Genomic DNA, 14248 nt, shown 5'->3' on the forward strand with positions numbered 1-14248 from the left:
GTCGACATATTAACTGTTGTTTTATTCGTTAAGATGCTTGTTGTTTCTGTCGGCATTGTTGCTGTTGTTTTATTCGTTACGATAATTGTTGTTTCTGTCGGCATAGTACTTGTTGTTCTATTCGTTAAGATGTCTTTTGTTTCTGTCGACATTGTAGCTGTTGTTCCATTCGGTAAGATGCTTGTTGCTTCTGTCGACATTGTAGTTGTTGTTCCGTTCGTTAAGATACTTGTTGTTTCTGTCGACATATTAACTGTTGTTTTATTCGTTAAGATGCTTGTTGTTTCTGTCGGCATTGTAGCTGTTGTTTTATTCGTTGTGGTATTGGTGTTTCTGTCGGCATTGTTGTTTCTGTCGGCATTGTTGCTGTTGTTTTATTCGTTAAGATGTTTGTTGTTTCTGTCGGCATTGTAGCTGTTGTTTTATTCGTTAAGATGTTTGTTGTTTCTGTCGGCATTGTAGCTGTTGTTTTATTCGTTACGGTAATTGTTGTACCCTTCGTTAACATTTGTGTTGTTTCTGTCGACGTTGTAGCTGTTGTTTTATTCGTTATGATGTTTGTTGTCGGCATTGTAGCTGTTTTTCCATCCGTTAAGATTTTTGCTAACTCTGTCGCCATTGTAGCTTTTGTTTTATTCGTTATTATGTTTGTTGTTTCTATCGTCATAGAAGTTGTTGTTCCATTCGTTAAGATGTTTGGTGCTTCTGTCTTTTGAGTAGCTGTTGTTCCATCTGTCAAGATGTTTGTTGCTTCTGTTGCCATAGTAGATGTTGTTTCATCTGTCAAGATGTTTGTTGTTTCTGTAATCAGAGAATCTGTTGTTCCATTAGTTAAGATGTTTGTTGTGTCTGTCCATAAAAAACCTGTAGCTGCTGTTCCATTCGTTAACATTTCTGTTGTTTCTGTCGACATTGAAGTTGTTGTTTCATTTTGTAAGGTGTTTGTTGTTTCTGTCGATGTATAAGCTGTTGTTTCATTCTTTAGAATGTTTGTTGTTTCTGTCGACATTGAAGTGGTAGATACAGTAAGCGGTTCTCTTGTTGTTACAACAGTTGTTATGTTTTTCGTTACCATAGAATCCGTCGAAGCAAAAAGATTGTTGTCTGGAGAAACGGACAATGATGCCAATCTGACTAAATCTATAAAGAATCATAATTAAAATGCATGGATATGTATCTTTTTTCATTTTAATTCAAGTTCAAGATTTTTCAGCAAAAAATATTATTGATTAAGTCCATTTAAATTCATTTTGTGTAATCAATCTTAATTTTTATAGATTAAAACGATTTGAAATATTAATATAATCTTTATGTCATTATTCTATTAGATGGTCCATTATTATCGTATTCTTTGAATCATGTATTTTCAGTTAAACGGTAGGAAATTATCTCTTATTATGAGAAATACAGCTTTAACGTACTTATATACCCGTTTGATATGTAGACATTATGTTTCTATTTCGTTGTTTGTATCAATTGATGTCATTGTGCCTTTGTTTTAATGTAAACAGTTTTCATGGTCAGTAGTAAATGAAATCGTCATTGTTTAAGCAATAACTCTAAGGTCAGCATATTTATCAATGCAATGACTTGTGTTCCAAATTAAACTTTGACTTGTATTTAGATATCAGCTACATGCACCTTTATTGTACAAAAATAACTATTGACATACTGTCGTACAACGAACAGAGACAAATCATGATACGAAATTAACATGTAACTTAAACGTCTGTTTGAAATCTATATTTACTTTGATTTAAACTTAGTGAATGGTATTACAATGTAAGCTATATAGTTAATTTTTTGAAATGCAATACTACTTGACAATACAACAAAGACATGCGTTTATTAAAGACATTCCTTTTATTAATCTAAGTATATTTATATTTGCATTTAATTTCTATGTCATTAACGTGATTTTATTGAATTTTATTTAATACGCTTTTGTGTTGACACAATGATGTTTAAGTTCAAATACACTTCCATTATTTCAAGGATTTATGAAGTATTTTGCTGGTTTTCTATTCATTTTTGAACGATTATTTTTAAATATTTCAGAAAAAAAACCTTAATCAAAACAAAAGCTGGCCTCTGCATGCCACATGGGACAACTTTGAATTACTTGACAATTCCAAATTAATAATGTTCAATATTTATAGGCTTTTTGATCGTCTTACAAGATTTCAAGTTCGAATCCGCGTTAGTTTGAAATACATCACACACTTGTGCATGGTTTGTGGGCATCGGTTTAGGTATACTTACTAAGTTGAAACACTAAAATCGCTGTTTTTAGTAACATCCTTACATATAACTCCATTTCAATTCAAATCTACTTTAAACTCTTATCTATAAATAAAACTGCAAAGCTGAATAATAGTTCAAATTTATAATGAATTTCCTGTGTATATATATATTTAGCTTTTTGGAATAATCTAATTTTATCTCATTCAAATCTCATTGAAGCATAGCAGAAATGTTATGCGGTAGATTAACATTACGAATAACCTAAATAAATGAACTTAACAAAAACTGAAAAAGACTGTTACATTGTCATTGCACCATTCTATTGTTTTTCAACGCCATGCGTTACGTGCAGTATTGATATTGATATTACGTTCATTACAAAAGAGAAATTTGAACGGGATAAGTCCTCTTTTTCAAGTTTAGTTAAATTTAACTGTGTAAAATTGATGTTATGTTAACGTATTACGCAAAGATATTCACTTTTTGAAATTTAAATCATTTTAAATACAAATTTCGAAATGATGCTCGCCATACAACTATTGTCTTCTCTATCAATGTACAAAAATAGGCATCGTATTTTTGCGCGTCGTACTTTTTTGCGATGCTTTTATACTTTATTATAAACAAAATATTTAGTTTGACAGACAGAATAGAAATATGATGCTAAAATTTAATAAAGGCATTGGAAAAAGTGTTTCTTTAACATCATACTCATTTTTACAGCCTCAGATTTTTGCTGTTTCAAAGGTGAATATTTTACGAAAAGGAACGTGGGGAAAACATAAATGTATCAACGGAAGATGACAATATGTGTATTATCATAGTGAAAGTACGTCAACTTGTTGGGATCTTGTTCCAGTCCGGGAATGCTTTGACTATACTTCGTAAATGCTAGATGAGTACATTGCACAACCTTAGACTCAACGCAAGAAACGAAACTGCAGAATTATCGAATTCAACTAAATTATAAGTATAACATAACAAATTAGTAGGTATAAACGATATATTGTTTATCCAATATTAAACACACATACATGATAATACACATTATTTCAAACAAAATGCAAGTAAAAGTATAAGTCGGAAAAAATGTTATGCATGTATATATGCGTAGATGCACAACAAATGTGGCCAATCTTAAAGTTGAACAATCAAAAGTGTGAACATGATATGGATGGAAACCATTTTAAACATATATTGAACATCATTATATGAACAGAACTAGTTCATTTTGAAAAACACAAAACCATGTTGCAGCATCATTTAAAAATGCATATTTAAAATAAGGTTTGTCGCTCTAATATACTTCATATAAATTTATAGAAATCAGCCCGGAAAATTTGAATTTTATTTCCAATTACAAGTCAGAGATTATACAAGCTTGCAACGTTCCGAGAAGTGTTAAAGTGTTTTGATAACTGGTTATTGTAATGAATGGTAAAATCTTAAAGTGTGTTTCAAGTCAAAATTACAAAATAAATCGTCGCCAAAAATGACAATTCATGCTACAAATTTTACAAAAACACAAATGTTTACAAAATAAACGTTTTATATTTTAGTAAAATCTGGAAACTTCAAAAATTAATGATTAAACGCAAAGAAAGGCAACCAGTTTTGAGGGGAAAAAAAGAAGTAACAATAACACGAATGCAAACAAACAAACATAGATCAATAACAAGGATTTCTGGCATCAAAAATGTGACTTTTTATGTCTAAAGCAGTAATACTGAAATAGACGATGTCAAGATTTTATTTCTTAACCTTATGTATGTTGTACAATTAACACATTAATACGTTACAGCACATTTTTATAATAAAGTTGAACGAAAATAAAGCACTTTTGAAGGAAAGCAGGTATATATGTCGGTTTGAAATACCTTTGTCGATCACGTGCACTTCTAAAATGGCTTCACGCAAAATATAAGATATTATATAACCTATAACCAAAATAAATCACAAAAACAACCAATATTTTACCCGATCTTTAATAATCATCTTTTGTTATGATCCAAATGGACCACCACATCAATTTAAAGATTGTGTTCCTTCTTCTTTAAGTGTCTTGTATGCTTTTTCTTTCTCCACTTTCGAGTATGATGTCTTTTCCCCGAGTGTGTATGTCCTGGGATATGTTCTGTCTCCTCCAACGTATCTTTCTCATTTTCATCGTCTTGGTCCGTTTCACCAAGTGCTGCTCCTAGCATATCTCCAATATTGGACACATATTTTGTTTCCTTTGCAATATCTGGAAGAGATACTTTCGAAGCACGATTTTCCCTTAATTGTTTATTATCATGAGCGATGTTGACCTGCAAGGCAAGAGTATTACCTTTCATATTCTAGATATATAATATATCAATATAAACAGATAAATGGGTAGTGTATTGCTCCATAACACTATGTTTGTGTTTGAATTATATATCACATCAATGCATGTTACATATTTCCTTTGACTACGAGATAAAAATCAAAATGAAAACATGAAAATTTAAGATAACACGAATGATGTGATATATATTTTTCTACTTGATGTTACAGCAATGTCTGCTAAAGGGATTACGGAATTTCATTCACAGTTTTGTCGAATTAAGTTATAGATCAATGTGCAAACATTAAGTATAATTCCCGATAACAATTGTGATACATACAATTCAGGTCTAACTATATTTGTATAACATGGGTTCGAAATGGTCATTTTACTTGTTAATTAATGTTAATTTCATTGCAAGTTACAGTTGTTTCTGTTATTAATAAATGTACAACTGTAATTATAAAAATTATTTGCTACATTTTAATGAATAAAGTATGTACAGAAATATCAGAAGGTACTTTTCTATCATCTGTTTTGTCTACATCTTCATCCGCTTCAACATTTTCGGATTGCCCTACTACTCCTCCGGGTAAAACCTATAGACATGTACATAACAAATTTCATAATCTAATATTTAAATAAAATAATACAGTTTAAACCTTTAACTTAAGTTGACCTGTATTCTCCCATTTACATAGTCTTACTAATTAAAACATTTTAAAGGGAAGTGTCAGTATTGACATACATCAACGGCAATAAACAATAGGTTCTTGTTTGGTTTTTTTCCTGATTAACTTGGTTTGTTTCTAGAGCAAGAATGTAACAGGTCAAAGTATGACTGAACTTCAGTTACTTTAGTTCTTACGCGACGAGGAAATGGGGGAAGCTTTCATAGTAAAGTAGAAATGATAAAAAATATGTGTAATTTCAAACATTTCATTTTCATTACAAAGGACCTACACTTGTTTTTTACGATTATAGAAGACGACGGAAAGCGATAAACGATGAAAAACTAAATCATATGAGCATGTATGAAGTAAACCTTTTACTTACAAAACCGCTCTGCTGTGAATCTTTAGCGTCTTTGTTATCTATTTTGTTAACAAGATACGTGTTCTTATCTTTAGTCTCGTCCGCAGTCTCAACACGACTTTGTCTATTTAAATCACCATCCTTCACTTCAATATTATCTTCCATGTTATCATCAGGCTTAACCTTATTTGAAAATCGAGTTAAATTAAAACATGAAGTTTTAGGATAATAATTCTATGTTTAACAACTTTTTAATTTGAAAGTTTTTAATTGTTACTGTAAGACAGTTATTTATCTTTTTTCTTTAAAGTGTTTAGATTTCTATTATGTGTATCGTTTGCCTTTGATTTTTTAGGAAAAACATAACAGAACATACTCTTTTATTTAATTTTTCAGGTACAAAAGAACAATTTTAAGAAATATGTAAGATTAACTTAAAACAAAGGTACAAATAGCAAATAAAAATGTATATCAATAAAAGGGAAACAACTGCGATTTCTCTTTGACATGGCGTGAATGAAAATGTTTTTCGAGATTTATGTTACATTCGATGTTGGCCAAATAACTTGTATGCAAAATTTAAGATCATTCACTCTCTCATTTTATTCTCAAAGGATCCTTTTAAATGTGCAAAACTGAAAAGCATTTACTCTCAAATAGAGTTATGTTGCTGTTTTGTTTGGTTTTACGGCGCAGTAACACTGTTTTAGTGTTTGAGACTGTAATACCATCATAAGGCTCTTTATAAAAAACTCAATCACATACTTGTGGTTTTCCGTGTTTCTTTAGGAGACGTACAATGACGATGATAAGTGTTATCACCAGAAGTAGCAGAACTCCACACATCACCAATACGATAACAATTAGCTTTGTATCTGTTGTCAAAAACAACAGACTCAACACAGTTAGTGCATGCTTAAAGTTAATCAAGCTTTATCTCATGAAATAAATCTATAAAATTTCTAAAAGGTAAAATTGCGCTGTTTCACTTATCTCATTGTCAATTTTCAACAGTTGTAACATAGAATATCTCTTTTACTTAGCACTCATATATACATGCTTACACAAAACAAAATATTCTCGAACAAAAATGTATGCAGCTACATAAAGAAGATGAGTACTGTTATAACCGTTTAGCAATAATTTTGTGAATGAAATATTTACTTTTAAGAAGTATAATATCAATTCTGAAAAAAATATATAAACATATTTCTTTCATACAGATATTTAGAATTACTCTTTTTCAAAATCTAAATAATATCTTTTAATCACAAACAGCAGATGTGAACGTATTTAATCTTTTAAAAAGTATTTACTTTATATGAGTGCTGTCAAAGGTAATACTATTTGCATTCAATTTGGATACAACCAGAAAAATATATATTCAAAATATATTCAAGTAAGCTGTAACAATATTGGGCATTTTTGTTATAACATATATAATATATTTTTGTTTTATTGTGAGATTTACGTACATGTGTGCTAAGCTTTCCTATTTTGTCATAAAGAATTCAATGATTATAAAAAATTCCTACCTTTCACCACAACAATTTTTTCCTGAACTATTGTGGTTCTTGTTACAGGGAATGCGGTTTGTGGAATAACGCTAGTATATTTTTGTCGGGTAGGTGAGAGAGTTGTTGAAATTAGACTGCTCATTTGTGGGGTTTGCTCTGATGCCGTCGTTGTGTCAGTTGCATTAATCATAGGCGTCGTCATAAGATGAGGTGTTGTGAATATTTTGCTGCTTGTGTGTGTAGTTGATAATATTGATTCCGTGGCAGATAAAGAAGTTGCTGATGAAAAAAAACTTATATTTGCTGCGGTTGAAATAATCTCCAGATGAGGCTGTGAAAATAAACTTGTATTTGTTGCGGTTGAAATAATCTCAAGATGCGGCTGATCAGATATGCTAGTACTTGTTGACAAAGACTTAGTGACAGAAATATTAACATTAGTTGATTCATGCTCAAATGTAGTAACGATTGTACTTGATATAATAGCCGTGGGAGGAGTATTACTTGTTGAATCCGTTGAATTCATAGAAAAGCTTGTGAATGAATGTATTTCAGGAAGATTTGGTGTGATGTCTGAAGCTGAGTTTGTTACAGCTGGGGAAAATGCAGTGGTACTTATAGAAAGGCTTGTGACTGAATGTATTCCGGGAAGATTTGGTGTGATGTCTGAGGCAGATTGAGTATCACTTGGTGTAATCGTTGCGGTAAAAACAACAGGCGTTGTTGACAATACCTTTTTTTCGTAACTACATTCAATTTCTAGTGTGTCGTTTCTGTTACCTATAATTTGTAAAGATTTTATAATAACAGAAATATTTATTGAACATTAGACTGAATTAGTTGTTTAAAATATATTTCATATTAATGAATATCAATTAATTTATTACTTGTTATTCATGTATTCGATGGTTGATTCCTTTGTACGAATTGAATTCCTTATATCCGAACGCCATTCAAATATAGGTACTGACAAACATATTTCCCTTATTTATCCATTATCAATGGTTGCTAATATTTATATTATACGATCAGTAATATCAGTGTATGTTTATAAAAACTGCTTGTTTAAATTTAACGTGTTTTATGCTTATTCATTGTATTGTTATTGATGGTTGCTCATTTTATAAAAGAATAAAAGATTTGTGTAACAACATACCATGGAAACCTATCCAAACAAATCCGCCGTCTATAGGTAGATCATTTTCGAAGGCCAACGTTACTGTCTGTCCCATAACAAGCTTTGTAACGTTAAAGATTTGGGCTGAATCGCAGTCCCACGCAGTTGTCCCATTAGAATCGGTCACATTTAGTGCTTGCTTGCATTCATTGTTGTACTTTTCAAGACGCATATCTATTGAATAGAACTCTATAGTTGTTCCGTTTGTTTGGATTTGACACGTGCAAAAATCCGTTGTTGATGGTACGTTGTCCGGGTAGTTGCCATTGTAGAGGTAAAATGCTTCGTCCGTGAACTTAAATGAACGGTTTGAGCAGATATTGCCGATTCTGGTCCCTATGCAATATGAAAATATACACAATGTTTCCTTATTTTCTTAATAATTTTTATATCATAATCTTAAATGGCCTATGGTCAAATCACTTGCTTTTATCGTTTTAGGATCGAACGCCGCCAAGTGTTTTGAATTCGAAGAAGCTGTCACGCTAGGCTAGCATATTGAGGTTGAAAATGCACGGAAACATACCATTACAAAAATAGTTAAAATGTCATTTTATGTCTGTCACTTTTTCACCCAACCAAGCAAACAAATAATCTCAATAATAAGTAATCATAAAACTAAAGTTAAAGAATATGTGTTTTTAAGCTAGATTTAAGAAAATAAACACTTTATTTAGCAAACGCTCTGCTATTTGATTTTGTTTTTTGTAATTAAAACTGAAAAATTGCCATATATATTATTAAAAGGCAAGTGTCAAAGTGACGAAAGTAATTAATAGGTAAAATGATGAATCATCAATATGGAATGACCTATGATAGAAACTTTTATAAACAATACAATATTTGCCGAACAAAATCGATGTGTATCAGATTATTGATTTGCATTGAATTTAAAATACAAAGCATACGTGGAATGCACGAGTAGTCAAAGTACATGAAATTCGTGCCAGTTTGATATGTAGACGAGTTGTCACAATTTGTCGTCTGCCAAGAAACTTCCATACTTGTTTTACTTTCAGAATATCCTGACGAGATTATATGATATTTGTAATCTATACCAGAACTGAAATATTTCATTTGAAATAGAAAATCATATTGGCTGTCATATAACTGGCAGATGTAGTTTATGATGTTGATTGTATGTTCTGTTTGAATCGTTATAATAAATATACATGTATTCAATCTGTCTTTGAGTATAATATTAAAATATCAAGGTTTTCAATACTTATAATAAATACATTATTTCATCTGTCTTTGTGTAAAATGACAAAGGTATAATAATAATAATATCAGGGTTTTGAATCGTTATAATAAATATACATGTTTTTAATATGTCTTTGAGTAAAATCACAAAAGTATAATATTAAAAATATCAGGGTTTTGAATCGTTATAATACATGTATTAAATCTGTCTTTGAGTATACTGACAAAAGTATATTATTAAAAATATCGGGGGTTTTAAGATTCATCGATTGATTTATAAATAATTTTAAATAATTTTGACTGAAAAGTAGACAGAACAACTTCAATTCTGTATTTCAAGAGTAAACGCATTGTTCGGGTTTTTTCTACACGAATGATACTGTTATATCTATGACAAATGGAAAGATAATTTCTTACCTACTCGTTCACAACACCTCAAGATTTGATTATGTTCTTACTTTACGTAGTTGTACAAAAGTGTACAGTCGTTGTCCTCATCTGGAAAGCAGCAAGCCGTTTCATTGAGAAGGATCGAGGTATTAGAACTGTCCACGAGATAACTTCCAGTATCGTCCGTGACCTTCGAGACGCTTGTAGGACAACGGCTTTCTGCTAGTTTAGACCCTACACGTACCTCATGTACAGCAATGACACTTTCATTGTTTGGACATGAAAGCCGAAGCTGTTCATGTGTGCCTGGACCATAGCATGCAGAGTTGTGTCGGTCGTAAGGGATCAAAGGCTCTGGTAATATCTGATATGCAGATGCTATTGCTGAAAAATAGATAAAAGTATTATTCAAAAAGAAATTGTAGTATTATCAATATGTTGATGATGGGGGTGATGGTGAAGCTGCTGCTATTCCTGGTTCAAAGTTCATACAGGGCCCTAAATAATCAAATTTGTCTCCGAACTGCTCAAACTGTTCCTTCAAAAAGTTTGCTTACACTTGACACTGCTCCCATTTCCATCATCTCGAGCTCTGTCATATATCAAACAGCTCCCTCACAATTCAAACAGCTCTTTTTATGGGTCCGATTGCTCATATACAGTTGAAACTGCCCATTAACAGTTCGAACAACTTTCGTACGATTCAAAATGATCTTTTGACACTCAAACAGCATCATCACTATGTACTCTCACATGTTTTTACATCTCAAACTGGTCCTTAAGATACAGTTTGCTCCCATATTGCTCAGACTGCCTCTTTATATACTAGTTAAGTAACGGCAAATTCAAAAACTAGTTTTAATATATTAATGAAAATATAATTTAATTATCGAGATGGCGTTAGAAAACCATTATTCGTTAAGAAATAATAGTGACTTCATTTCTTTAGCCGAACGAACTGACATATACTCAAAATCTGTAATTCCATATGCTATTTAATTATGGAATAATCTTCCGATAAAAAATTGCAAGTCACAGTCGTTAGCTACATTTAAAAACAAGATCAAACAGTAATATAAACCACCAGTAGTTTAACATTTTTCTTATACGGTGAGCTTTTCTTAAATGTCAACCAAACCCGGATTGGAAACAATTGTAGCAACCTAAATAATGATCTTTCTATTAGCTATTTTGTTTCAAGTCAATTACACCAAAGCGGCGCAGACATCGAAAATGCGGAGCACTATTGCTTTTTCGATGTAAATTATACACAATGCAAAGACGTATACTTTTTTTTGAATACCAGATCATTCTTTCCTTTCTTCAGTAAGAAATTCTTACATAGTATTGATGGTCTTGCAGAAGCAGAAATATAAGACTATTTCAAAAAGTGCAAAATTTCATCAAAAATAGTAGAAGGGTTACCTTAATATGTTTGTAGATGTCCTATATTTAGTTTCATATTTAGGTTTATTGAAAAACTGCGCAAATGAAGGTTCGGTGCGTTTGTTATAGTGGCTAATTGTTAATGACATATGATATATTTATTTTTTTTTTCATTTAATCGAATTTATTTAATCATTTTGTAATTTCTTTGTTTGTCTTTTTTCTTTTTGTTAGGTATGCGATTTCTTTTTTACCAATTAGAAATATATGTAAATTATATCAATTATTTCATAAATATCTTAGAACTTCTAAAATCCACACTTATATTACGCCAACAAGATAGACCTTTATGGAAGGACCCAAGATAATGTTGGTATAACTTTTGGTCAAATCCTTTTGTATGTACATTAAATTTATATGCTTAAGATAATGATGGTAGATTGTGTAAATTAATCATGTGCAAAATATACATTAAACAATTATTAAACTAAACAAATCTTTCACTTTTCAAAAGTATTACGGTTCAAATAAGTTCTCGAATAGTTCAAACTACTCCTTGACAGTTGAAACGACTTTCCATAATTCGAATCAGTATTTGCAAATTTTGCTATAACTTTCAACAAAGAATATTAAAATTGGTATACTTTTCTAATAACTTACCAAACGACGAAAAGAATCCGAAAATGCAATATAAGTTAAACATTTTGCTTGCACTGTTCATCTATGTTAAGTTGCCTATAATTTTTTTTTATAAAAAAAAAGAAAGCATTTGCAACAAAGCATTCCATGTGATTTTTTTTTTTTGCAATTTCTGCGCATGAGGTAGTTTTCACTTAAATATTTCTGCCGTAAGAAGCAAGTTAACCTTAACGTTTCTGATTTCAAAACGATTACCCAACCTTGATTCAGTTTAATTTTACATAATGAAATTTGTCTTATCGCTTGATTTCTGATACTATTGATAGCTTTGGGAACATGTCAATGCCATGTGATAGTCCAGGTGAAGTGACATTTGGTTACTGGATACATTGATATGTTAAGTTATTAATTGCTTGGTTTTTTTTAAATCTAGACTTTGAAATCAAGGTCAATATTTGCAACAAAAAATAGATAAGCATTTTCAGGAAGGCCAACAATTTAATATGCGTTATCTACCTTTAAACATTATTTTGAATTTTTTGATAACATCCAGGGCTGATAATGATTGAGGCTGTAAAATGATACTTAGGTTGCCGACCTTTCTTGATTTCCACAAATTTTCAAATAGAATGATAGACCTGATGCAATGCTAACATCACTTGATCGGCTATCATGATCACGTGGACACGTGTAGACCATCCAGGGCAGAAACATCATACTGATGGTCAAAATTGACATGTTAAAATTTTCATTTTACAAAGATTGAAACAGAAATACGTTTTAACCTAACAAATTTAAGGTAATGATATTAAAGATTTTCTTTCTTATTTTGTAGCGAATTTTATTTTATTGTTCTTTCTTTCTTTGTTTATTTATTTATTTATTGATTTATTTATTTACATATTTATTCATTTATTTATTCATTTATTCATTTATTTATTTATTTATTTATTTATTTATTTATTTATTTATTTATTCATCTATCATTAACTTCAAATTGACCAATTGTGTATTAAGTATTTATTCATACATTAAAATATATTTGTAAGTTGTCTTTTTTTCGTTTAGATATTAATACCGACAATTAAATGAAAGCTTGTTTTCGATCACAAGAAAGTAGTCTAGTTGGAAGTAGGTCGATAATTAATTTGATACTTCCTTGTTTTAACAATACATATTTCTCAAGAGTATGCGACTATTGTTTAATGAATTCACGATCAATTGAACATGTGCTTTACTCATACAAGTCACTTGTAATTGTCAAAATTGAATGGGTTTTTTTTGTCTTCTTTTCAATTATCCAATCGTTAAAGCGGTTTATTACAATTGATATTATATTCAATAAGTCACCAGATTTTAAAATTATGCATTTCCCTTTTAATCAAAATGGTTGACTCGTTCAGTAATTTATTTTCTTATCTTAGGTGTAATGTGATTTTTACACTTAAAATAAATAATATAAAAATGACAAGTTTTGAAATATAGATATTGTTTAACTATACTTCCCAACATTCTGCATATTTTGAACGGGATTCACGCACTGTTTATGCTAAATGAAATATTAAAAGTCAAACGAAGTATTGTATTGCATGTTGAATTGACATCAAACTATTTTTCTATAATTTTAGATTTGATTAACAAAAATACAAGATGCTTAAAGGCTGTCTATGATAGTGCATCATTTTATTTGTAAATTATATCATAGTTTTATTTTATCTCACGTGTTGCCATCTTTGTCATTTTCTGTACTAAGTATTCATTTTTAGCATTGTCAATCTTAATATCTTCCTCTTTATTTAGACAAAATCATTGATTATTTTAGTGAAATAAAATATTTATAAAGACTGAATACCAAACAGTGATTACCATTATCAGACTGCGGGGGTTTTAAATCTGCACTGGAGGCATGGATTAATTCATATGCCGCCAGTAGAGTCACTATTAAAATATGTGATTTTTCCAAAATTTCTTTTTTAAATTCTGATAGTTTTAAACACACTAATATAGTTTTTGTTAAATTGTCGTGATTAGAAGTAATCGTACGAGTACGCTTATCTGTAATTAGTGAGGAAAATAAAAATGCTTTTTTATATGTTGAAATCAGATCTATTGTACCGTACATATACATGTATGTGTTCCTTCTTTATCTGTACAAAATTCAGCGGGCCTTGGGGTAATATATATTAAAGATGACGTCACCTCATATATTTGGAGGCGTGTTACCGAGTGGTATATTTAAAAACGCGCAATGCCAAACAAGTTTTAAACAATATGATTTCCTTCCTCGTGGAACTAATACCGTAAAGTGCTTTAATTAAAAAAAAAAACACACTGTACTTTATACGTCAT

At 30.5% G+C, this 14248-nt stretch overlaps 2 protein-coding genes across 3 annotated transcripts; both read right to left on the reverse strand.

Annotated features, from left to right (window-relative positions):
* Nucleotides 1-268: 268 nt before the first annotated feature.
* Nucleotides 269-1075, reverse strand: LOC132745116 (hepatitis A virus cellular receptor 1-like). The gene has a single exon (XM_060733945.1). The coding sequence runs from the start codon at nucleotides 1073-1075 to the stop codon at nucleotides 269-271; it is 807 nt and encodes a 268-aa protein (XP_060589928.1).
* Nucleotides 1076-3246: 2171 nt separating this feature from the next.
* Nucleotides 3247-12053, reverse strand: LOC132745110 (uncharacterized). 2 transcript variants are annotated; one of them, XM_060733934.1, is made up of 9 exons: nucleotides 11921-12053; nucleotides 9943-10258; nucleotides 9190-9344; nucleotides 8261-8617; nucleotides 7123-7884; nucleotides 6353-6462; nucleotides 5609-5770; nucleotides 5074-5151; nucleotides 3247-4553 (listed from the first exon to the last, which is right to left on the reverse strand). In XM_060733934.1, the coding sequence occupies exons 1-9, from the start codon at nucleotides 11979-11981 to the stop codon at nucleotides 4275-4277; spliced, it is 2280 nt and encodes a 759-aa protein (XP_060589917.1). In that variant the 5' UTR covers nucleotides 11982-12053; the 3' UTR covers nucleotides 3247-4274. The 2 variants fall into 2 exon arrangements, with proteins under 2 accessions (XP_060589917.1, XP_060589916.1); XM_060733933.1 differs by having other exon boundaries at nucleotides 5056-5151.
* Nucleotides 12054-14248: the final 2195 nt, after the last annotated feature.

The sequence above is a fragment of the Ruditapes philippinarum genome, unplaced genomic scaffold (assembly GCF_026571515.1).
Source record: "Ruditapes philippinarum isolate M1 unplaced genomic scaffold, ASM2657151v2 ctg436_1_1_1_1, whole genome shotgun sequence".
NCBI lineage: Eukaryota > Metazoa > Mollusca > Bivalvia > Venerida > Veneridae > Ruditapes > Ruditapes philippinarum.

Coding starts and splice junctions, on each gene's coding strand:
- LOC132745116 (XM_060733945.1), bottom strand. CDS start 1,075: ATGGTAACGAAAAACATAACAACTGTTGTAACAACAAGAGAACCGCTT.
- LOC132745110 (XM_060733933.1), bottom strand. CDS start 11,981: ATGAACAGTGCAAGCAAAATGTTTAACTTATATTGCATTTTCGGATTC. Junction 7,885..8,260: donor TGTTTGGATAGGTTTCCATG/GTATGTTGTTAC, acceptor TACAAATTATAG/GTAACAGAAACGACACACTA. Junction 6,463..7,122: donor AAAAATTGTTGTGGTGAAAG/GTAGGAATTTTT, acceptor TTTTGACAACAG/ATACAAAGCTAATTGTTATC.